Genomic DNA, 25,989 nt, shown 5'->3' on the forward strand with positions numbered 1-25,989 from the left:
GTCAGCATTAGGTTTTTACTAAATAGAAACTACCCACGAGGGAGAAGGTAATTTACTTCAGAAGTGACCCTTTAATGACTGGCCCCTTAGGGCATGCAAAGGCTGTAAAATTTAGAAGGTATGAAATAGGACAGACCCTGCTTTACAGCGTCACACTGGTGATATTCTGTGGTTGGAGTGGCATTCTCATTGTGGCTTGGAACTTAACCAGTTTGTCTTTAAACCTGAAAATGTACACTCTTGCTACCCTTGGTGTGAGTTATTTTTTCATGTCTTAAAAGAAGCTGAATCTTCTATTTTAGTTTATGTCACAATCCGTAAAACTTGCTACCTATCCTCAGTATTTAAAATAGATTTTGGGATTTCCTATTTAAAATAGGTGCCATGTAGTGGTGCATATACTGTTACTGGAAGCAGCAGTTCTCCATTTTTTTTCAAAAACAGAAGAATTGAGAGGAGCAACTGCAATGTAACTGGAATTTCACAAAGGCAGGCTCTGTAGAGGTGTGTCCTGTGTAGCAACTTACAGATGATACGTGACGGATATGGATGATGCTTAAAATGGGTCCTTTTTAATTGCTTGTACTTGTTTCGCCTCTTTGTTGCCTTGCAACCTCTCACCCGTTGCCAGTGGTATAGTGGGTACACCTCTGTGTTTTTCACAGGCTGGCACAAATCCACTTGCACTGCTGTTCCTTTATCTGCAGTGGACCTGTAGGACCCAAGGTTATTCCTTAATTCTGTACCAAAGCTCAAAAGCAGGTTCAATGTTTTCTAGGTCTGCAAGCCACTGTTACTGACAGTATAAACTACTGGAGTCCCCTCTAAGAGAAGCAAATCCTACTGGTCTGGGTTCTTGTGTATTTTAACGTTGACATTCTGGATCATGGAACACACATGGGAGGGTCAGTGTGGTCCCCACCTGAACAGGTGAAAGAGATGTCTGCCACTGTGCTCCTTAGTAAATCAGGCTGAGTATCCCATCCAGTCAGTGATGGGATACTGTTTAGAAAGGGAACAATATACTTAAGGGAACAATATACTTAAGTTTAAGAAGAACTATCCAGAAAACATGGAATAATTCCCTGAGGTGCCTGTGGATTCACACCATTGTTAGTGCTGTGGGAAAAAGAGCTGGGCAACCTAGTTAATGAGGGACTGCAGAATTTCACAAAGAGTTGTTCCTTCCACATTGTACTAGTTTTTATCAGGGAACCTAAGGAAAGGTTACTCAGCCAAGCAGTGTAATAGAGGTAATTCTGTGTGTGGGAAAAAATAGGTTGAACTTCTTTGTATGTCTTGGTAAGATTCTAAGCAATTCAGGGAAAGAAGTAAATTTTACAGCTAGATCCATAAATGGTATATCCTTTAAATGTAATCATATTAAGAAAAAAAAAGGTGAGAAGTTGCAACTTTACATAGAGAGTAATGGAAGTGAAAGTGTGATAATGCTTTTGCTACAAAGAAACAGTTATTTCAGGTCTGCTAAGGCTTTATGATGTTAACCAACATAGTTGCCCAGAGCTGGGAAGATGCTGCTTCAGTGGCTTGTCCTGACATAGCAATATGCTGTAGAATTCAGTCAAATGTTACTTCTTTCTCTTGTACAGTTACAGTGGTGGGTATCGTAGCACAGATGAACAAAGAATGTGTCATTATATGGGAGTATATTCCTTGGTAGAGTATCTAGATTTGTTCCTAAAGTGTCTTTAAAAAAGCAAAACCACAATACCCAATTGAGCAAATTTCGATTAGATATAATGAATCATGTTATAACTCAATACCTAAAAGAAAATTGTTAGGATAGTAGAAAAGTATTAACTTCGACTCAAGTGCATTTTTTTCTAATTTAAGTTATATTTATGACATAGTGCAAACCTAACACTGTATGGATTGTTGTAATGAAATTATGAATAATTTTGTTAAGCATTTTGTAGTTTCTTCAGTTTATGGAGTAAGGGATCGTCTCATTCTGAAATATACATGTCCTGATATGGTGACTGTTCTCTTTATTGGTACTAACTCATATGCATAACTTTGCATATCAATCGTGATAAATTTGTAATAAAAGGTGCAATGTAGAGTTTAGGACTTTCTGCAGAACCAAGTTTCTTTACTCTTACTGGACACACCCAAGGCTGTTCTCAGAGTTAGAGGTAGTCTATCATGAGTTCTCAATTGCAAAGGCTGGGTTTGGGATTTTAAAATAAGGATGACATTCTGAGAAACTCTCACAATAAATGAATCTTACAAGCATCATTAAACAGAGGTTCTGTTTCGCTGGGTAGGTGCTACCGCATGACAGTGCTCCTGCTCTCCTGGTTTCCTTGGATACAGCCCCTGTTCCATGATTTGGGGTGGGATGTATCATATCAATTAACGGGCTTGAATTTCAGACAGAAAAGCAGAGTGTGCTGAACCCTTCTCAGTATTGGCATCCAACTTTACCTTGTTCTGGGCATTCAGACTTGAAATACTGGCCTTTGTCTTAGAGCAGAGGGAGTAGAGGTTTAACATCCCCTGGGTGAGGTGCATTACTCTTCATGTGGTAGAGCATGTCTGCCAATGGTTAATTGACTGAGCTCTTCCTTAAAATTCACCTTCAGAATCCAGTTTAGCAAGGGGTTTGCCTCAAGAGCATTTCAGAAGGCCAGACACTGTCCTCTGATGTCCTGCAGTCAGTCCTTTTCTGAGCTTCAAATGCCTAAAATTCAGTGGAAATAAAGAGAATCATACACTTGCCTATTGATAAACTTTCTGCCCTTGTTTAATAGCCTTTCTGTGTGTGACTCGAAGACTAAGAGCACATCAGGTCATTTCTCTGTGGTCTGTTTGGCATATGCTGTAGTGTTGTTCACTGTTGTGTTTATTTTAACTTTGTTTTTTTGTTGATTTGGAGCTGTTGGCAAGTGAAACAAGTGTCCATTTCTCTTCATGCTGCTTTTTTAAGTATCACTTTTCAAATACATCTGTTATTTAAGTGTGTTGGACTTCAGAAATAGTCATAGACTTTGTGTTCAAAAGAGTGTGGGGTCTTTTTTGAGTTATACGAGCTAGCAAAGCTATTTGGGAGCAACAGGTATACTAAAAAATCACACAGGAAGGCTGAAAAACTATTTTACTGGCTTAGGTATGAAGCATGCAAAGTAAGGGACAGAGTGAAAGCATGCAAATTTGTGGTTTTATTGAGACATAGGCATATTAGCACAGTCCACTTCAAAACTCTGAAGATTTTACTTTTAAATTGAGTTATAGGATGTTTAGTTAAATAAAACTCCAGCTGTTTGCTTCCTGTGTGGGACCATGCAGCAACATGATAAAAAAAAGGACTTGACCTTGATTTTGTTGTCAGTCTGATCCATAAAATTGTAACATTTGTGTGAGCTGCAAACTGGTGTGTGAGATGGGGAAATACTGAATTTTGGATCTGAGGGAGGCATTTTCCATGGTTGGAGCTGCCCCTTTTGAGCTGTGGAGTCATTGCAGATGGGATTCTCTGAAACTTCTTGTTTAATTATTACTGGCTTTGCTGGACTGGGTATGGAAGGAAAAATGGTACATGGCTCTTCATGAAGCTGCTGCAGCAGGAAGGCGCAAAGGAGATCAGGCAGATCATAAATACCTGTTCAGGTGTTAACAAATGTTTTCAGTATTAATTCCTATAAAAACTTACCTTTTCTATAAAAAGCCTCTAGGCTGGCTTGCATCTTGCCTTGAAGATAGGAGTCTTTAACTGCCCAACTGAAACATGTAGTTGGTACTTCCTCTGGCATAGGGTATGTTGGTAGAGTTTCTAGTCCCCATCTTTTAGCAGCAAGTATTTCATGCCATTCATTCCCATTGGGTAAATGCACATAGCTTTGGTGATCAGACTTCTGCTTTAACATGGTGTGACTGTGAAGGGACCAAGACCGTCCTTACACACATGTGTAGCACAGTAATCCTGAGTCCAGGAAATGTATGTAGGGTTTTTCAAATTATCTTGAGACATGCTAGATATCTGTAGGTATCTGAACTTCCACAAAGTTATTGCTTGCCAACTAACTGTGTTATAAGCCATCTGGCAGATGTGAGGAAAATTATGTCCTGTGTTATTGGAATTAATGTTTAGACAGGGAAGTTGGAAGATAAGGATAAATGAAGCTATTTTCATGTCATAGAATCTGTTTACATATCCACAAAACTTGTATCGTCACCTCAGAGCGATGTTAAAGGAGACTTTAAGGTGACTGACAATATATGCCCCATTAGCCACAGCAGAGCCATGTTTTGTGGCTGAGGTCAACAACCAGCTCTGCCAGTGCCCAAGCTCCTTGAGGAAAGATTACTCACACATCTGGGGATGACAAGGACCAGGTCATTAGTAACTGGATTGGTGCCTCAGTGTTGATTACCCCAATCAAAGCATCATTGCAAAATTTATGCCCTGTTGGTGAGCAGTTTTGATTAGGACAGAAATAAATTAAATTATTTTGCTCCTCTATGTGAGGTCGTTTTAGGTATTACCGAAATAGTGGGAGGAGATTGTCAGTAACCTGTTTGTGTTTAGTTATTCAAATTATCAGCTGCAAAAGTATTACCATATAAACCATTGCAAAAAAATGAAGTAGATACAGTCTCTGACAATTTTAGTTTCTTTCATTATATGAATAATATTTTTGCATTATCCATGCTGCTTTAATGCAGTTTACTTATTACACTGTAGCTTGATTCTGTGCATGAAAACAGATATGATTTCAAGACAATGCTTATTGCATTATGCTTATATGAGGAGAGTAAAATATCACAACTGAGCAGGAATATCAAGCAAAGAGTCATGATCTGGATATTCTGGATAACAACAATTCAGTTGTGAAGTTGCTGAGGTTCAAGGCAGGAAAAGACAGGTTCAAGGCCAAAAGAGGAAGCCGTTCTTGGTGCTCTTAGTGACCTAAATTTTCTTTGGGTGAGGATCATTAAGAGTAGATTGTAAGTTAATTGTTACAGTTTTAGCTAAAGAAAGCAGTTTGGAGATGAGATGTTTCAGCTTGATTTATTTATACCATATGCAGCCTTTTTTATTCTTTAAACAGTATAAAACTCAAGATTGATCTGGCTTGTACTACACGCGATTTTCATTTAGCCAGTATTTTAAATAATATAGTTATAACCCATGTTTTTAATAACTTCAGTTACTTATATCAACTATATTACAAATACATTACATTATGACAGTTGAGGAATTTAATTTAAATATAGACAAGTATCAATTTTCTTATTTTTGAGAGATTTTCTTTGTCTTTATCTTGTGTTAGTGTCTTATTACACCTTATGGAACAGATGCAAAATTCTCTCAATGTAAAGCTTAGATCACACTATCAAAAACATTTTAAATTTGAAAAGGAGAGGTGAGGGGCTTTAAATGAGTATTGCTTTTTGTAGTACATTTTTTGTGAAAGTGCATGTGTAAGCAGAGTTAGAGCATGGAGATGTGTGAGTTGTAAATGGCAAAATGCTGGTAAGGCAATAGAAATCTGTTCTGTGGAGTTTTTTCTTGGAGAATCAGCATTGTATAGTCTGTATGTAATATGCACGATATTTTTTGAAAACTGCTAAACAAACACGTGATAATATTATCATAGAGCGAGTGCTTAGGAACCATACTGTCAGATCCCTCAGAAATATCTATATGGAAAAGTGTGTGTAGAGTGTATTGTTGCCAAACAATGACATCTAAAACTTATTGTTCAGTCTACAGTATCACAAGATTGGGTAAGAGTTAGGACAATTTGAAAAATAGTTTGAGGGGCTTTGCTTTGTTTTAGAGACTTGAATTTTTTAGGGTACAGCACATATTTTTGTATTTTTCTCTGTACAGCTTTTCCCTGGAACTAGAATGTACAATAAATGAAAGCTGAGATTTTCACATCATTATTTAAATCCCAGAAGTTAAGTTTGAGGGAAAAGTAAATGCAATGAGACTTACTCTAAAACTGACAAGGTCAATAAAGATGTGCACTAGATCTCTCTGTAGTTTATGGTCAAACTTTGGACAACTTTTTTTTCAAATTCTGGGACATAAGTTCAAGAATCTGCAATAACGAAGACAGTGCATAGGGGCTCTGAAGCAGGAATTCAGAAAAAAAGCTTTCGTTTTTCATATATTTAGGTCTATATTTACTTGATGTGTATGACCTTGACAAGGTTTCCCCATAGTAAAGTTTTAGTGTAGGGAGTGTTCTACAGAATTTGAGCTACATAAGAATAGAGAGGACCTACAGTGAATTTGCGAAGTCTGTGAGTACCTGCTGAGACACAGTGCAGAATAACACCCATAAAAGAAATTTTATATGTAAACAGTTCTCCAGCTGCTTCTTTGTTAATAGGAGTGTGTGAATTTCTAACATCAGAACCTCAGATCTGGGAGAATTTAGGTGAGCCACCTTCCTGCTGCCCAAAAAGCGACAGCAAACTGTTCCATTTCCAGAATTAACTTTGAGTGCATCAATATGTGCCCTTCTCAGTGCTGATACGTAAAGGGCACAGTAGTAAAAACAGGGCAAGAGAAGGGAACCAGGAAGCATTGCCTTCCAGCGCAGCAGCTCTTGGCCCTGGCCAGAAAAACTATCACCTATCTTCTGTTAATCCCATTAGAGCAGAAGATGTAGATTAGTTGAATGAAACTGTCACCTTGGCTTTAATACCTAGACTGAATTTTCTGGTTTGTATCTAGTACTGACATTGAGGGTTTGACTGTCTTTCTAAAACAGATTTCTCTCCTTTGTTGGCTTAAGAGAGCTTTGTATAAAGAACATGTGAAAGTTCTCAAAGGGAAAGTTTAAAAATTATCAAGTCAAACTCAGAAAATCAATATCTTGTCAGCCTAATTTGGCTTTAAAAACTCCCCTAATTTGGTTAGAAGAGTACAGAGGGACAGTCACCATTCTGTTGTTACAGGCCTTCATGCAACTGAGCTTGCAAAATAAGCAATATTCTTCAAACAAGTAATTTATTGAGCATATCTTCATCTTCCATCAGTGGACCATATAATTCAGACTTTGAATAGAATACAGAGCTGTTAAATTCCCCACGTGGTGCTGCTCATACTTTATAGATTCTTTGCAAATATTGATGTCTTTTCACATGTTTGAGGAAATGTGGTCTAGATGAAATTGGTTTTAGTACCAATTTTGAAAAGCCTTCATATGACCCTGTCTTTGCCAGCATAGATGTCTTTGCATTTGTTCTATGTATTCAGAACAATCTACATTCTTCTTGGTTGAGGTTACCTGATGGAAACTTGCATCAGTTTGCCTCTTGCAGCTAAGGAGCATGTTCATACTCACATGACCATACAGATTTTTAGTTTATTTAATCCTTAGGTTACTCATCTTGTTGATTTGAAATCCTTGGAAATTCTAGTATTCAGCTGTTGTATTTGAGAAACCTTAATCTTCTCTCCTGTGCTTTTTTGCCTACTTTACTATGTGTCTTCCACTCCTACCAGTAAGGAATCTTCAACAAAAATAGCCCTACAGGTTAACAACCTTCACTAGTGCTTTGTCTTTCAACTGTATTGTACAGTGTACTACAAAAGAATTTTTTTATATGCATGTGTGAGCTCAGTCTCCTGTACATGAGTCTTCTCTAAGTCTTGAGTATTTGAGTTTTTGTTAGCATTGTCTCAAATCTGTTTTTGTTTATAAAGCTAAGAAAAATAGTGTACATAAATATAGGAGGCAAATTATTTTCTTTCAAAAATAGGTACATATTTCAGTAGGACAGTCTCTAAGGAAATGGAAATCCTTCTTCATCCATTGCAGTTGTTCGGGTAAAACAGTTGCAAAGTTTCATTTAGGGTCTAATCTGGGTACTATTTGTTAAATGAAGGATGTGTTTCAAATTTAAAGAATCACAAACTGGTTGAGGTTGGAAGGGACCTCTTACTGTCATCTGGTCTACCTCTCCTGTTCAAGCAGGGCCACTTTGAGCTTAGAGGGTTGCCCAGGACCATGTCTAGATGTTTTTTTAATATCTCTTAAGGAGGGAGATGCCAAAATTGACCTGGGCTAGGAGTCCTGTTAGAGAAGAAGGCTTGTCTTAAGGGCAGCATGTTCCTCCTTCCTGAAATTCTAACTTTGGACAAAGTGGAAGTGGAAGTAGCACTCAGCTATAAGCAGTTTCAAGTATATAGATTTTCAGTATGTATAGCAATGGAAACACAAATCTTTAGACTATTCTGCATTAAAAATAGGAAATATGTAAACAGGCTGATATGAAACGAGATATTTCACTTAAAGTTTATTTCAAGAAACAAGAAACAAGATGTAAGCTTCCCTTAAGAACAGTTCAGGGGAAGGCAAGAAAAGCCATGCAGATGTCTTCTATTAATGTAAGAATTAATAAGGAGCTTGAAATGATGTAGGTTATTTTTAGAGTCGTAGAAGTATAGAATATCCAGAGCTGGATCCATGAGGATCATCAAAGTCCAGCTCCTGGCCCTGCACAGGAGAGCCCCAAGAAGTTGTACTAATCGGGGCAACCATGACATATTACAGAAACAACTCTGTTATATCCTGTGTCATAAACAGATGAGGGGTTGCCTGAAAGTTGTTTGCAGCTCAAGAGTGAGTTGTTGCACTTCTTGTAAAAACAGACAAGACTTCGGAAATTACAGAAGCCAAGTGATTTAGAGCTGGTGAAAAAGGTACTTTTTCAGCGAAAACTTGAGCCAAAGAAAAGTGCCTTTTCTTGCTGAACTGTTTTAAAGCACAGAATCCCTCAATCAGGCCTAATAAAGAAACCACTGTCTCCTGTGCATCGGTGTGAGAGCACTAAAATGAAATAGACTGTCTAAGAATGCAATAAATCATATCGGGTCATTGCACTAATGACCAGTTTGGGCCCAAATTCTCATTAGCCTGTCTGTAGGAAGAGAAAACTGGTAAAACAGAAAAAAGCCATATGAGAGAAGCTCTTTGCTGGGACTGTCTTAAAGCTTTTAATGTTGAAGGACACCCTTTAGCTAATTTCAGACCCATTAAAAAAATAAATCTGTTTGGTGATTAGGAACCCGTGAGTAAGGCCATAAATACCTAAGTCCTTGGGATAAGAGCCTGTAAAACTGTCAAAAAGCATTGCTTAAGTGACAAAAGACAGCCTTTCTTAACTAGAAGCATGGGTGCTGTCGGCACTAATGCATATTCATATATGAAAGGCATATTTTTAGTTCCTTCTAAAAGGTCCTTCTAGCAGGTCTTTCCTGCTAATAACATTCATTCTTATGTTGAAAGCAACTATTTCCTCTGGTTGCACTCTCACCCAGATTTCTGAGTCAAAAAACGTAGGTTTCATTTCTGATGCTTAACAATTTTCATATTTATGCTAATCTGTATTTCTTGGAATAAATTTTCAGACAGGGCTGTTCTAGGAAATAATGTAAATTGTTTAAAAAGTCATTAGGAACCCTTTTAAAAGTGTATGGATGATCATACGTGTTTCTGTGGTTTGAATTCTCAAAATGATCTTTTCTAAAGCAAAGAAAAATTTTTACCAGGAAAATATTCCACAATTTTATGTGTATTTATATCCATCCCTTCCTGTGATGTTGACTCAATTAGTTAATATTGAGAGAAAATTCTAATGCAGGGCACTTTCATTGATTTTTTCATGCCTTATAATGTGAATGAGACCAGGCCTTCACCCCTTTTTCAATTCAAGTAAATTGGTTCCAAAAAAAGTAGTGAAGTTTAATAGTGACACAGTGTCTGGGCCTGTGTGAAAGTATTTTAAGCCAAACATGATAGTCTTTTAGTATTTGTTATTTTTTAAGGGAATGGATTTTATGGTTAGTAAAGTTCATGTTGAAATTAATAAAGGAAAAATACAGTTAATGGTCATGTACAGAAACCAGTTCTCAGCTAGTAATTTTGCTGCAAAAAGCAGAAATTGACAGATGTTTTAAGAATAGCCTGAAGCTGGAAGACTGAACTTAGTTTGCTGATGTCTTTAAAGTTTGCATTGACTCTTGTTCTTCATCACTGCAGTCTGTTTCATATTATCGTAATTACTGCTAAAATTGTGTATGGTTTTACAGAAATTCAGGAAGGAAAAAAAAGTTTCTTTCAGAAGTAGTTGGGTTTTGTAGCAGTGTCAAGTGATGCTGCAGTGTCTTTCAGGAAGGTCTGATGCTGTGGACCATGTAAGAATCTCTCTTAGTACTGACAAATGGGCTGTGTTGTGGGTTGGGTTTCCTTGCACAGTGTTAATTCATTTGTGTATAAGCAGTATATACCCACACAGTCAGGTACAGTTTGTATTTTGACTGTGTGTCTGTGAGAACTGGAGCTGGTGTTGATTTAAGGAGAGCAGATGTTAATGGTGTTTTTCTCAAGCATTCTATTGCCCAAATAGGCATTTCTCATGGTGAGAAAAGGCAACAAAAGGTGGTAAATCTGCCTGCTCTATTATGAAAGGCAACAATAGATTGATTTATGGAGAAAAAGCAATTGTTAAGCTTAGGTAGCCTGTTTGCATGAAAATTGAGTTTTACAGACTGGATATTACTGCTGTCATTTTTGAGAAAAATGTAGTTCTGTCTTAATCATGAGGGATATTGTACTGGCAAGGATAGTCACAAAATGTTTGTTAGCCTGGACAACATATCACAGTAACATAGTTGTATCAAATTTAAAGTGTAATCAGGTTTTCTTTTCAATAGTAGATGTTTAGAGGATTACTTCCTAATCCGATTTTCACTATTCTTTCTGTATGGCCACCTTTTTTCTTGTTTTCTGTTCTCTGTTAGCACCCCCTGTGCCAACATACCATAGTTGTATTTTGTCTCATGTACGCAGATGAGTGTGCAAGTATGTACCAACACCCACACACTTGAACTCACTGAGTCTAAGAAAGAGCGAAAAAGTATATGAAGACATGCAACCTGGCAGCAGGAAGCAAGACTCTTCAATACTATCCTCATAAGCCATAACCTCTATGAGAAAAATTATATAGAATTTTTAGATGAAGCAATAGGTCTTTCTCATCAATTTTAGAGAGAAAGGTACACATTTTAAACAGCAGTTGAAAAAGAATGTATAGTACTGTCTGTTAAATAATACACACTTCTTTGAATTACTGTTTTAAAAATTTAGTTCTTTTGCAATTGGCAAATTCTAGATAATTTCTCTTTTAACAAGGCAACCCTTCTGGTTCAATCACTGTTACAATCTGTAATGTGCAGGGTTTTAATACATATGGAAACTGTTAAGATTAGCAGAAATCTGATAACAGCAAAAAAGTTTATTTTGAATCCGTACCTTAAGTACTTACTTACTTAAGTACTTACTTATTTTCTAAGGAAGAAAAAAGAAAACTGTCTGAGATTTTCTGGCATTTAGCGTGGTCTGCTCATATCTTCTGTTTTATAGTTCTACTAGATCATTGCTAATTTGGAAAATGTTACATCTACAGTATGACAAGGACAGAGATGCCTTAGGTCTATTATAAACTCATTTAGGCTCTCAGGTTTTATAGCATTTCAAACAAGCCTGTGGAAACTTCTTGTTAGGTTAAAGAACTAGACATGATGTATTAGTGTGTATGTATGGTGAGTGCAGTAGCAATTCTCACAATGTTTACCTCACTGACACCTGAAATAAGGATCTCTTGAGCATTATTCTATTCCACAGTTTTTTTCTTGATCGAATGCTTTAGGCAGTAACTAACAGTAAGAGTTTTAGGCAAAAAAATGTTTCTTAAAATGTTATTTATTTTCTTTTTTTCTTTCCCTTTTAAGTCTGAACAGCCGAGTCCTGCCAGTTCCAGCTCCAGTTCCAGTTCCAGTTTTACACCATCTCAAAACAGCAGACAACAAGGTACCAATAGAGGCAAAAGAATTGAAAGGAATGTGTGAAATGAGGGGGCCAATAAAAACAGAACTGGTGGCATCTCATTACTGCTTTTCTTCTGCCTTTCACTGCCTGAACTGGCCACAGTTTTGATTTAGAATCTTTTTCTCATGTTGTTTTCAGATGTAGCTAAGGGCAAAATAGAAGGGGAGAAACTGGTATCTGAGAAAAGGGTGTAAGGGCTGTTTGTTAAGGACTAAATACATGACAGTCACTTAACAGATGGTAAACTCAAAAGAGCTTCTGTTTCTGAGTTGTCCTGCTGCAGAGTTAGGTAGCATGGCACCTGGCTCCATCTGAAGCTCTGGAAGTGTGTGGTTTCCCATGGGAAGCCCACAGAAATCCATGAATTTGTGTACATGACCCCTTCAAAGAGCTGTGATCTTCCTATACTATTGGAAAGTAAGAGCACAGAGTATTTGCTTGAGATATATGGCAAGGAAGGATGATGAGGGTTAGTTTGCATTTTGATTTTTGGCTAATAATTTCAGTTTACTTGGAACCCAGTAAAGAATGCATTTTTCTTCCTAAGACCTGGCCAAGGCATGTTTTCTGTAAATAAGTTGAGATTCATTTTACATGATCTATTAAACTACTTAGATCCTGCTTGGCTTCTTTCCCTGGGTTTATAAGATTGTACAACTGATACACTCCTAATGAGCTTTTGTTTTGTTGTTTAGATAAGGAGCATTAAAAAAGCAGCCTTTGACTAAACAAAATTGTGTTTTGTTTTATCCATTTATATTCCTCAGTGGTAGACTTGATTTAAGGTTATGACAATACATTAGTGCTTCAGGCAGACTGTTTTTAAATATATTTAAATATATTTATTCATGATGTGTATCTGTCCTATTGCCTTTCTGTAGGTGACTGGTACTGATTTTCTAATGATTTCTCGCAGTGTTACTCTGTGTGAAAGAAAGCTGTGGTTGACTGGCTTCAGGCGTTGATTTTTACCTAGGGATAGAGATACGCTTCCTTCTGAAACCCCATTTTTGTTCTCATGAAAACCTCCTTAGTGATCTGAACTGTCCATTACAAGAAAAAAGATTTGGATCCCATTTCTGTGTCTGTTCTCTTACGCTGGGCAAAAACCTTTTGACTTAAGTGTTTTCTTCTAAGCAGACTGGTCCCATCCATCTCTTCTGGTTCCTGTATAAGAGGCATTACAGGTTGTCTTTCAGTTCTTTATACCTTCTCTGGGATAGAGGGGAGATTTGTCCTCTGATATGAACAGCTCTGAAGAGCAAGGGGTATATACATCTTCTCCTTCGTGCCACAGTAAATAGTGATTACTGCTTCTTTCTGGGAGTTCCAGAAACTCCAAATAACTAAACATGTTCATTGCCCAGGCCATGCATTTGTATGTCAAAGGTATGACATACCAGGCGTACCATGGCATGTTCATGCTGCATGTTGTGCTCTGGTAAGAAGCCATGCTTTTTCCCATAACTAGAAGTCACTTGCTAGGTCTGTTTCTGTTGATTCAGACTCCAGCATTCACTCAAGTGTCAGAAAACCACAGCATGAACTTTTTTGACCTCTTTTTGCATAAGCAGTGGGCTGACCTAAGATTCTTCCAAGTTCTTCTGTCATCGAGGGTTACTCTAATATTTGTTTCCTTACCAAGAAAACTTGCTCACGGCTGCAATTAATTTTCAGTTTCTCCTTAACTATTCTGACCCTTCAGGAGGCAACAACTTTTCAAATGCTTAAAAAGGTTGCTATGAATTTTAAACTAACTGTTAACAAGGAACAGAAGGTCAGCAGTGACATTGCTATCCATGCTAGAAACAAAATACCTAAGAAGTCATGCCTCTACAGATCAGCAGTGGGTGCATGGACAAGATGCACTTCTGTATAGCTCCCCTTCCACTGTCACCTGTACAAATGTCTGGTCAACCAGGAATTTGCTTATCAGCACCATCTGGTTTACTTCCCTAGGGTGTGAAAACAGAGAAAAGAAACAATAGTTCTGAACCCGCCCAAACTGTGCCAATTTACAAGAGTTCTAGTGCAGTCTTAGTGATAAAACATGCTCAACATTGGCTTTGAAGTCACTTGTACAAAACTAGGCAAAATAACTATCACCTGAACCTTGCTATGTCTGGAATAGTAAGTAAAGCTGTTCCTCCCATGAAGGAAATGCTGTCCCTGTCATGAGTATGGCACTGACTGACAGAGATCTGCCTTCTCTGCTGACACTGACCAGGGAGGGCACTTCTTGACTCAATTTCCCCATAAGCAAATAGAGAGTGGAAAGCTGCATCTTGGAGGCTCATTTTGTTCATGTTAATACTTCATGTTTCTTGGGCTGAAGGAATTACAGAACTGTAATAGTAATTGATGTTCCTACAGCCATCACTGGTGCTTCTACTTGCGGCTTCATTTCTCAGATGAGCAGTACTTTAGAGTTAAGTGTGGCACCAGTCTTGCTTCCTTACCTCTTCTAATATGCTTTTGTCTATTGTTATTTCAAGCATCTGTAGTTTTACCTTTCACAGATCTATTAAACATATTCCTTTTTCTGTAACTGTCTCTTACGGCAAAATAGAGTGAAAATCAAAACAAAACTCAAACTGAGTTTAATGCAGTTTTGTGAGCAACTCAAGCTTTGTACCTCCTGTTAATTCAGGAAAAGTGATAACATGATGTTGGGTGGTATTAATATACTTAGTACATATCAACATAGGCAAAGTCCTTACTCAATTTGAAATTAATCCTGAAATAACAGAAACAATTAAAGCTAAATATATAAAAAACCAAGAGGGCAAAGACTACCTTAGCCAGTACGAGTTAGTCAAAATGATTCGTTAGACCCAACTTCTCAAAACATGGATTAATCTAACAAAGGTACAATTACTGATCAATGTGCCCCCGTAAATCTTTACTCACATATAATAACCCTTGACAAAGCAAAAAATATTAAACCTCAGCAATGCAAAAGAAGTATACTTCTAGCAATAATAGAGTAAAAGTCAATTTCTCCTGGCATGACAGTATTTTACTTTAGCTGTGGTCCAGGGGGCGAATCATTCAAACACTTGAACTTACTTGTCATAAGTAAGTCTGTTGAAGCTGACTGAGTTGCTCATTTGAGTAAATGATTCATAAATAAGTCCCTGCAGCATAAGCCCCCTTAATTAAGTAAACATACTTAATATGTTTAATGTTTAATACTCTCCCCTTTCAACACTGTGTAGGGAGGGTAGTTTTCAAAACTGGGTGAATTGCCTGAAACACTGTAAAGTGAACTTCATAGTGTATTTTATTGTCTCTGTTGTTTCAGGTCCTTTGAGGTCTATAATGAAAGATCTGCATTCAGATGATAATGAAGATGAATCAGATGAAGCCGATGAGAAGGACAATGATTCTGAGTTGGAACAACCTGTAAATGCACGAGGAGGAAGCAAGAGTCGCAGGTGAGTGTCTTGTGTTTGCAAGTAGCCTGGTGACCAAGACATGTAGCACTTGTTAGTAATGAGATGAGGTCTAGTGTTCTCAAGGACTGCTATTTCAAGAAGCCACTTCTAAAAGCTAACGAAATTTGCCATTCCCAATACAAACTCTTTCTGTATTAATCAATGTGGTTATGATGATCCTTGTTTGACTTCACTGGATTTCGTGTGATTGTGACTTGAGGGGAGAAGTCATAATTACTTTCTGGCATAAATTAGAGAAAATTAAGTCCTTCAATAGTTGGATGAACTATTCTATACGAAGTTTAATTTTGAAAACCTCTCTGCTTTCTAGTTTTAGATTAGGTTGTTAAATTGGATCAGAATCAATGAAATTTGAATTTCAAGTAATTTCTATGCTGCATGCAGTAGATAATGAGTAAAGCACATCAGAAGGTAAAGCAAGCACCTGTCACAGGAATTATTTTTTTAAAAAAGCTTTTGCATCCTAGCTGCAACCTTCAGAGGGCTTTTCGGAAGTTATCTGTTCTTTGGGTAGCTTGAAGCTCCATCCAAATGGTGTTGAAGGTTATGGAAATTCTGAAACAGTCTCTTAAACACTTTTTGTATTAGGTTCTTTATCTGATTCAGAGGGTTTTGCTGTTAGTGCACAGCACCTGAGTGCTAGTGTCAGCTCGGTTTAAATGGGACAGTAATAAGAAAACGCTAATGAATGTCAGCTGCTTCCCTGGTGTACCTTAGCATATGGAATCAAGGAGAAAAAGACAAAGACGACTAGCAGTTTGAGAACTTGTGTCAGTGATTGTGTAAAGGATAGTTTCAAGCTCAACTTGTCTCCATATGTGGAGATTTTGTTTCAGTTTTTAAATGAAATCTTAAGGCTAATGTTTCTCTACCTTTTTTTTTATACCAAGTAACTACTTCCCCCCCCAAAAAAATATTCTCTGTTGTTCCCAAGTAAATTAAGGGTGAAACTGACTAGGAGCTGGGTTTTTTCATGTGGCCTCTCCTGGGATGCTAAGTTTTTAAACTTTAGCCAGGAAAAAGTGTCTTATTTATGACAATAATCAAGGACCTTTTCAGTAAAACACTTGTTCAGGAGGGAAGTACAGCTGTTTATAAAGCTTTTATAAGAGCAGAAGAGTATCTCTAAAAACCAACTTTCCTTCCTCCACGTGGCTGTGAACTGAGATAGGGACTCACTCTGTTGGGAGCAACAGTATAATGCTGTAGCTGTCCATCCATTTTTGTAACATTAGTTGCTGTGCTAATTGGACACTTCACCTCAACAAGTGCAGGCAGGCAGCCTCTTTTTCTGTGCTCCACCGAGCTTTTTGCAGAGTGCAGCCCTGCTCAGACACCTCTCTTCCACATGACCTTGATTAATGATGGCTTGCTTAGCAAGGGATTGGTCATTATAAGTCCCTACCTCAAAATACAAGCTTGGTTCACCCCTATTAACAACCCTTTGTCTGCAGGTGTAATGCTTTGGCTTTTTTTTTTCATAGGGTTAGTCTGAGTGATGGCAGCGACAGTGACAGCAGTTCAGCTTCCTCACCGCTACGTCATGAACCAGCACCACCTTTACTGAAAACCAACAGCAGCCAGGTAAAGTCAGAATTCATAAATGCAGCTGGGCTTTGTATTAGCAGTAGACACAGTTCACATCAAACTCAGGAGCTTATTCATTTGTATCATATCCTCTCCCCCACCAGGGCTTATCTAGGAGATACAATATTTTTTACTCCACTAGCAGACCACAATAGTTTTTACTTCACATTCGAGTACTTGTTCCAGATTCATAAGAGCTAACACAGTTATTTTTGAGGTAGGAACATAGGGTAGTTCTGTTTTTCAAAGAAAACAATTAAATTACCTAGAGTTACAAAATACTTCTGGGATGAATGAGAATTAGAGTTTGGGAGCTGCCTCACCCTCAGCTACCATAAAGTAAGGCTCTCTAAATATAAAAATTAAACATAAAATCTTATATGCTTTATAAAATAAAATACACCAGTTAAAGAGCCATATTACATTGCCACTGTCAGTTGTATCATACACAAAGCAGTTATGACTGGCAATAAATGGCTGCTTACAGTTTTGATATAATTGGAACAGTATCTACTTGTATTAGCAAAAGTTTGTGATTTAGATGGTGAGACTTTTCTATATTTCTTAGGTTAACTGCTTTAATTATCTGACAGATATTATTTACTTGTCTTTGTTTTTCTAATAAGATTTCCAATACAAGCTGTAGAGCAAAACCAAAGATTATTATTCATGTTATTTAAGTTCAAATACACTGTAGAAAAAATGCCAAAAACCTAGGAAGTACTTTGTGCAAAGAGAGAAGGTGATTCCACATCCAGAAAATATTCTTATCTACCAGAAACAGTGTAGACTTTTCAAAGTTATCTGCACAGAAGTTAAAAGTTTTTAAGAGAGAGTCGTTTGGGGTAAAATAAAAAGCTAACTATAAGGATGAAAAATATTGCATGTACTGGGCTCATAAACACAAGAAGGATAAAACACTTATCTATGGCTTGTTGTTTAGTGAAGACTAACTTCTACAGAGGCAATGTAATTGTAAAGTAATTGTAAGTCTCGATGTTGGCAGCCCACTCAGTCACATCTTTCGTGTTCCTTTGCCCTTTGGTCATCTAACAGAAAGTCTACCTGCGAATTTAAACACACTAAACAACAGCTGTGTGCCAGCCAAAATTGAATGTTACATATCTTCTTCCATTTCTACACTTGAGCTGAATTTTATAAATAAGCTGAAAATCAGAAGTTTAGGGACTTGTGAGAATTCAAATATTGTATGGACCATTTTAGCCACATTTTAACTCTCTGCTTGATAGCATAGTGCCGCTTGCCAGGATGATGCTTTTTACTGATGAAATCAGGTTTTTGTTGACTAAGTTCATTCACAGAACCAAAGAACTAAGACAGAATTAGTATTTGTATAAGCTTCCTCAAATGTGAGTAGTGCTGTAATTCATCTAAACAGGAGTGCTAAAGATGTTGTATTTCAAACTACACATCAAGAGCACTGTAAGAAAGCAACTTTTTCAAATATACTGTGTTCTTGCTAGGGTTCTATTTGAAAACAATAATTTTCTTTCTCTTAAAACAATAAAAGCACCTAAAAGGTACTGGATTCATGACTAGAGGTCTAGGGTTTTTTTAAAAAATTTGACTTTTCTTTCACTGTCCTAAACAACAGTAACCCCAGGGGGTGTTGAATAGAAGAAGTGGGATTTTTCTTTAAAAATGTGTGTTTTGATTTCTGATCACTCTTGGATAAATAACTCTTTATGTAAGATTAACTAGTATCTGCAGTCACTCTCTCTATACAGGGAAATAGCTGCCTGCCTGCCTGCTGTATTCTTATCCTGCTGGTAACCCTGGGGAGCATATATCTAATTTAGTCACTTTTACCAAGGGAAGTAGAAATGAAACGGAGACTTGGGGAAAACTGTCAGTGAGGCTTCCAGAAGACTTGGGTTTTACAGGCTTATTTCCTTGTTTTAATTCTAAGTTTTGTTCTGTATTATGACTGTTCAGTGTGGATTTGGAGTTAATCATGATAGTGATGTTAGTCTCACAATGAAATGTGAAAAATAATCTCCCATCATCTGTGATAATTCAGTTTTGTTTGTTTTTCAGAAGAACTGGTTATATTCCAGGTTAATAATGACATGGTGGTTTTTTTATTTTGAACTTCAAAAAATGTGTTCTGTGTGGAAAAAAATGGAAGAAAAATCAACAGTTCTTTTTCCCCGAATTGTTCCTCCCTTTAGTCCTAAAAGTTTCATATTAAGCATGGTGTCTTGCTCTCAATCACTTTTTTTTTCAGTTACAACTCATGCAATCATCTCAAAGATTGTTTCAAACTCTCTATTGTCAAAGATAAGATGGAGCACTGGAGAAAAAACCAGGAAAAATACACTGCTTGTGTGATATTTCAAAAGCATTTGGGAAGACCCTCAGCATCATTTTGTTTCTGCAAAATACTCTTATCCTACCAGCATGGAAAGTATAGAAAAAAAAGTGTTAGGAAGGCTTTAAGTGACTTGAAATTAATTCTTTTAAGGATTAACAATATCACTGCCACCTCATTCCAACAGCTCAGCATTTTGTGCTGTAAGCTACTTTTTATTCTGAAAAATATGAGTAGGTTATATGGATTAAAGAATGAAGAACTTAGTTTTGAGTTTGTATTATTAACCAATAGCAGAATTTTCCATTTGTAATTGTATCCAATAATGCATTTAATTTTTACAGGATTTTTTTCTTTTCCAGATTTTAGAAGTGAAAAGTCCAATAAAGCAAAACAAACCTGACAAACAAATAAAGAATGGGGATTGTGATAAGGTAAATAAGAGAACAATAAACTGCTTCAGGCTGTGATTCAATCTTCTAGAGAATGAAAACCTAAGTACATCTTGACTTGGTGTTCTTTTAGGTGCAGATCTTTCCCTCCATTTTTTTTCTGCAATTCTTTCTTTTGTCATTTTTTGAATTTTTTTTTCCTTCTTCTCAGTACATGTGATTTGGCAAATGTCACTAATTGGGAATCTGCCATCCATTATTTATTTTATCTACTCTCCACAATGAGTTTGTACTGTGCTTCACAGAGGAAGTGATAATTTTCGTAGGTGAGAATTCAGACATATTCCTAGCCAATATATCAATCAATTAGGAAAAAAACAAAAAACCAACTATGCATTTTCCAGAATCCTTTCTGAAGGCTGTGCTTTAGGAAGTGGCAATGTGTTTTAGCATGTTAACCAGAATGATATGAAGCAACTGTTAATTTAACACTGAGAAAGACAGTTTTGTTTAAAATCATGTCAACTGGCTGTGGGCAGGAGCTCTAAGTCTTTATGTGAGTGAACACAGCACAATTGCCCAGTGTGGACAAGTTCCTCTGAAAGCTCGTATTTTACTGGTATTAGTGTAGACTTTGCAATAACACGAGGCAAGAGATGAAAGCTGCAGTATCTGTAGCTAGATTTTCAGTGCTCTGATCCATATGCTTTTTGGATTTTTAGGTTGGATGCCATATCTCTCTCTCCTTAAAAGCATAAAAAGGTTTTTTGATGGCTCAGGCTGAAGGAGAAAGTTGAGAATTGGATGGGGGGGTGGGATGTGTTTGACATTCCATGAAAGCAGCAGTGTAATTTACCATTTAATTAATATTGCTTAATCCCTCTCCCTTATATTTTCCTGTTGACGCAAAAGAAATAATTACATAGCTTTAGAGAGAATGAGGGTTTTCATTGTGATTTGGGTTTCGTTCTCAAAGGTACTGTTTTGGCAACCCCAGTCTTTTGATGCTTTTTGGCACAGTAGAGATATAGATATTACTATTCTGTAGCAAATGACCATCTGATTTTCAGGTTTTTTATGAAAAAAACCACAAAAACTTGTATTTGGGTGGTATTAAGCTAGAGAAAGCTAGACTTCTAAATAAGAAAATACAACTCAAAAAGAGGTTGGTCTTACCTCAAGTCATTTGTGCAGTTTTGGGTGGCCCAGTACAAGAAGGATCTAAAGCTATTAGAAAGCATCCAGAGGAGGGCAATGAAGATGGTGAAGGGCTTTGAGGGGAAGCTGAATGAGGAGTGGCTGAGATCACTTGGCTTATTCAGCATGGAGAACAGGCTTAGGGGAGACCTCATCTCAATCTACAGCTTTCTTATAAGGGGAAGCAGAGTGGCAGGCACTAATCTCTTTTCTGGTGGCCAGTGACAGGAATAACCTGAAGCTGTTTCAGAAGAAGTTTAAGTTGAATGTTAGGAAAAGGTTCTTCACCCAGGGGGTGGTTGGGCACTGGAACAGGCTCCCCAGGAAAGTGGTCACAGCACCAAGCCTGGCAGAGCTAAGGAAGTGTTTGGACAATGATCTCAGGCACATGATGTGACTTTTGGGGATGATCCTGTACAGGGCTAGGAGTTGGACTCAATGATCCTTGTGAGTCCTCTCCAACTCAGGATATTCTGTAATTCTAAGATTGAAAATAAAATCTCCATCTGTATTGTTTTTGAAGACATCTGAAGTTTATTAAATACATAGCTGTGACTTAATTAACAAGTTGTTTATGGGGGGGATTTGTTTCTAGGCATATCTCGATGAACTAGTAGAGCTTCACAGAAGATTAATGACATTGAGAGAGAGACATGTACTGCAGCAGGTGAGGAGCACTCTCGTGCAATATCACAGCATGCTCATTGAAATTATGAAGTCACTTCTATTTTTTTTGCCTTTATCTAAAACTCTGTAATCAGGTTTAATAGCCTTCAAGCCTGTATAATCCATAAAAGCTTATGCATACTTTCAATTCACATTAAACAACAAATTTTTAAAAAATGCTTGTCTGAGCTAAATTTTTCACCAATTCATTGCTATGTTTCTTAACATACTGTATTAATAATTATTAAAACAGGATGGGAAAGTGGATACAGCTGTGACTTGGTAAAAATCTTGTTGCTTTTTTCCTGAAAATGAACAGCCTTTTCTTAGAAACAGTTAAAGTGTTTTTTAATGTGGCAGGCAAAAAACATGGAATTCAAAGCAAAATCCACTTTGAGGAAGGACATAATATATTCAATGAATCTTCTGAAGTTGTGGAACAAGTAAAAGATGAAAATATAGAAACCTAAAAGACTCCAAATGTGTTGAAAGGTTATCCAATAGTAAGAACAAAGAAAGTATTCTTGGTTTTGGATGCCATTGTCAGGTAATATTGGATTACAGATTGTGAAGATTAAATAATAAGCACCATCAACAAAGAAGATGTAATTGTAGCACAGATGGTTTTATTATGTTTAGCACAATTATGTGCCAGTTGTGGAGATGTTGTAAAGAGGGAAATTTTTACCACTTCTAAATGATTGCAATCACATGTCAAATTTCTCAGCAGAGTGTGCTAACAGTATTTTGCAAGTCCCACCATTAATCTGCTTATTAGTTCAGGCTCAGTGTTGTGAATAAAGATGTGAAAACTATTGAGAGGTCAGTGGAAAGGAAGACCTTGGTTAAGGATTCTTAATTAACGATGAATTTCAATAACTTTGTCATATTTTGTGTTACAACACACAGCGGTGCATATTGCTTACCCTTCATATTTAATGTACTGATGACTCCCAGGTTTCCAAGGGAACCAAAGCATGTGTTCAGAAGGGTGGCAGAGTCAAATGTTTATCTACATTGGGAAATTGTGCATGAGGCTAAAAGGTAGCAATTGCAACACTCAATCCACTTCATGTTATTCATGATTCTTAAAATGGTATTGCTTCTGGCAGACCTTTGTAGCCAGTATTATTACACTGTTAGCAGCTGTCGGTACAGAACTGAACCACTGTCCCAGCCTGTGCAGTCCAACCATAAACCAAGCCTTCACTGGGGCTGCTTCACCAGCTTCATGTGAAACTGAAAAAGAAAATCAACTGCAAACCTTTTACGCAAAGCGAAAAAAAAACAATCAAGAAACCTTTTTTTTTTTTTCCCATATGAGGTTGGTCTAAAAGTGGAATGGAGAGTCCTGGAGAGATTGTGCTCCATCCTTGGAGCTTTTAAAATTTTGACTGGATAAACCTGGAGCAACCAGATCTGACTCCACAACTGAGGCTGCCCTTGGCACGGACTGGGACAAGCAAAATCCCTTTCAATTGGAATTCTTCTGTCATGCTAAGAAATATTGTCTAAGCAAATAAGATAGTTCAAGTTGAACACATAATGCTCTTTCTCTTCTAGTAGCATTTAGTTGGTGGGGAAGAAGTATTTACCTTTGTTAGAAAAATGATGGGTTTGTCCACTAAATCTTCATTCTGATGTTAGAGTAGTGTTATAATATGCTTTGTGGGAAGCTACTAATACAAGGACAAATTCTGAAAAGAAACGTAACTGAGCTGGAAATTTAGAGTATCCTATTCTGAGTAAAGAAAAAGATGAAAATTAAAAAGATCAGTATATTCTTTTGCATTTTAAAATAGACTTTTTTTTTCCCTCTTGAGAGTATTTATCAAACCAGAGAAAGGATTCTTTCACCATCTTTGCCTCACAACTTACATTAAGAGTAAGGCATTTTAATGTATTAAGAGTAATTTTAATACTGTAATCTATGATTACTCATATATTATTACTCAGATTGTGAAAGTTTCCTGTAGAATTGGTGTTGTCTTGTTTCTTGGGGGGAGTTGTTCTTTCAGATTGTTTCCCTTGGTTCAGAGCATGTGCAGGCTGTCACTACAGCCCCAGTAAAGCTGGATTTATGATCAGACTGCAGGTTGCTGCAGTAGTTCAGTTCTGTACCAACAGCTGGTAACAGCCACAGAGACCTAAAGAAATGAGTGGAAGAGCCAAGTTACCAATTATCTGTTAGCCAGTCTGCACTAGCAGATGCTGCTATAAAACAAAATACAGCTTAGTTTTAAAACCTTTAATCCCTCAATTCATGAATTCCTATGATTTTATCAGTTTACAGAAATATCTTCACAGTACTGAATGGATAACTTGCAGAGAATCTGTGCTTCTTAGCATTGCAAATAAACTGTCATACCATCTTAAATATACTTACTACTTTGCAGCTATGTAGTTAATGTAAAATACTTCCAGGGTGCACAGAAATTAAAAAGGTACAGAGCTGAGAAAGTTATTAGGAATGAATGTGAAACTTCTAGACTAAGAAATACAAGCATATACAGACTACAGGAAGTATAAAGGTCAAGGAGAGTACAAAGATCAGGAGAGCAAGGGGCAAAACTGCAGAAAGGGATGGTAGTTACTGCATAAGAAGAGGGATCAAGTGCAAAAATATGCAACAGAAAATTGTAGACAGCTACAAGAGTTTTAAAGGAGGTGGTGGTGGAGTCAAAGTGGAATGGTGGTGGAGTCGTGTGTTACTGAATGGTGTTGTCACCTCTGTAGTTTATGTTAGAGCAGGTCTCTTGCACATGTCAAAGTCTGCTACCCACAGACTTCGGGGGAACTTTTAGAGAAGGGACTTGCAAAAGAACAGTGAAGGCATTGATGATGTAAAAAGCACAGGCTTTTGAAACTTATGCTGAGGGACATGAAAAAGACTTTTTGTTATTATTATTATTTTTTGCAATCTCAGTTGTTACCCAGTCCATAGGCATGACAACACGCAGGAATGCAGCCAAATCGGAAATGAGAAAAATGTATCTGTTTGAAAATGTGACTTTCTTCCAAGAGAGGCATTTCTCTTTGAGACACTTTGTTAAAGGAAGCTGAGAAAGGAAGAAGGCGAGGAGAGATGTGAAACTGTGCTGCAAGTGCCTAGAGTTATAGTGAAATAATTCTGATATAAAATACTACTTACAGATATATAAGAATTGCCTGAGAGGGAGAAGACCTGAAAAAGAACTGTATGACTATTGGACAATGGCAAGATAGAAACGGGTCTGAAATTACATTTTAAAAATAAAGATCTCTCCCACCTCTTTCACTGTAAAGAGAGATTGGAATTTATAGTGGTTAGGCTTTTTTTTTTTTAACTTTGTGATTTTCAGTTAATAGGATAATTGAGTCTGCCATCAAATATTAATGCTGCATGTCTAATATATTCAAATTTGACTGACTAAAGCTGTGTTCTTAACTGCAATTTCAGTGCAGATAATGTTAATATGACCCTGTAAAATGCAACAACATTTTTGGTAAGACTTTGCCTCTTATTTTAAAGCATCAGAAATCATATCTTCATCTGGTGAAAAATCTGGAACCCTGTGCACTAGGCAGCACAGACATAAGGAAGAAATTGAGAGTACGCAGAATGGCTGAAAATTACATTGCTTATGTCCACAAGGTGCTTAACTTCAGATGGCAACTATCTTCTGAGAATTTTCTGCCAGGGGCAGCTTGGAGGTCTGGAAACTATCACATGGCCTAAAACCCTCCATAAATTGAAAAATGACTATGTCATTAGTTGCACTTTGGCTTCCTTATACAAACACACTCATTTGCTTGTTTAAAGGCTGATAAATAGTTATACTATGATGGATAATGATGAAACTGAGCTGGAGAGACATTATGTAAACAGAGATGTAATTTACAGCAGAAAAGCAAAGCTTACTATAGCAGTAACAAATGGGATATTTTTGTTCTTTGCAGCCTGAGCTCTCCAAATAAAACATTTTAATGCTGTGTTTTTAGTGTTAGAACTGTCAGATTTCCTAGCAACTAGTCTCAACCTTTTATTCTTTTTGAAGTATTTCTCAATAGCACAAGGATGCATATGCTAATACTGTAGGTCATGAATTCCTCATTGACTGGCACACAGGCAAGTGTTTTTCATTGAGCTGTCTGGGTTTATCTTGATACATGTTGGTACATTCATTAAAACCTTTGCAGTTCGTTTCAGTCTGATTTGTCAGGTGCCCAGACATAGTGACTGTATTTCTTGAGGGCTGGAATGAGGGATATGTTTAAAATGTTTATATTTCCCTTGACCTAGAGCTTAAAAGCCCAAAGCAGAACTTGATCAGTAATCCATTTCTTAAAATATGCAAGGCTGCTTAAAAATACATGTGCTAACACTTTTGTGTAATCTATGTTTCTAAAATCAGGTATATTGCAGTGGGGGTTCTGAGGGGTGGTATTCTTCCACAGTAACACAAAGAAGTGTTAGACAGAATTATTCAGCATAGCTTCATCTT

At 37.1% G+C, this 25,989-nt stretch overlaps 1 protein-coding gene across 2 annotated transcripts in view; it reads left to right on the forward strand.

The window, feature by feature from the left end:
• MLLT3 (MLLT3 super elongation complex subunit) overlaps positions 1 to 25,989 on the forward strand; it is a 117,356-nt gene that overhangs the window by 85,486 nt on the left and 5,881 nt on the right. For both annotated transcript variants that reach the window (XM_050329206.1, XM_050329205.1), the window contains 5 exons: positions 11,777 to 11,855; positions 15,178 to 15,310; positions 16,816 to 16,915; positions 19,613 to 19,684; positions 21,435 to 21,506. In XM_050329206.1, the coding sequence (XP_050185163.1) occupies positions 11,777 to 11,855; positions 15,178 to 15,310; positions 16,816 to 16,915; positions 19,613 to 19,684; positions 21,435 to 21,506 (456 nt within the window). The remainder of the gene's footprint in view (positions 1 to 11,776; positions 11,856 to 15,177; positions 15,311 to 16,815; positions 16,916 to 19,612; positions 19,685 to 21,434; positions 21,507 to 25,989) is intronic.

Source organism: Myiozetetes cayanensis, unplaced genomic scaffold (genome assembly GCF_022539395.1).
Source record: "Myiozetetes cayanensis isolate MyiCay16 unplaced genomic scaffold, myiCay2020 scf4, whole genome shotgun sequence".
NCBI lineage: Eukaryota > Metazoa > Chordata > Aves > Passeriformes > Tyrannidae > Myiozetetes > Myiozetetes cayanensis.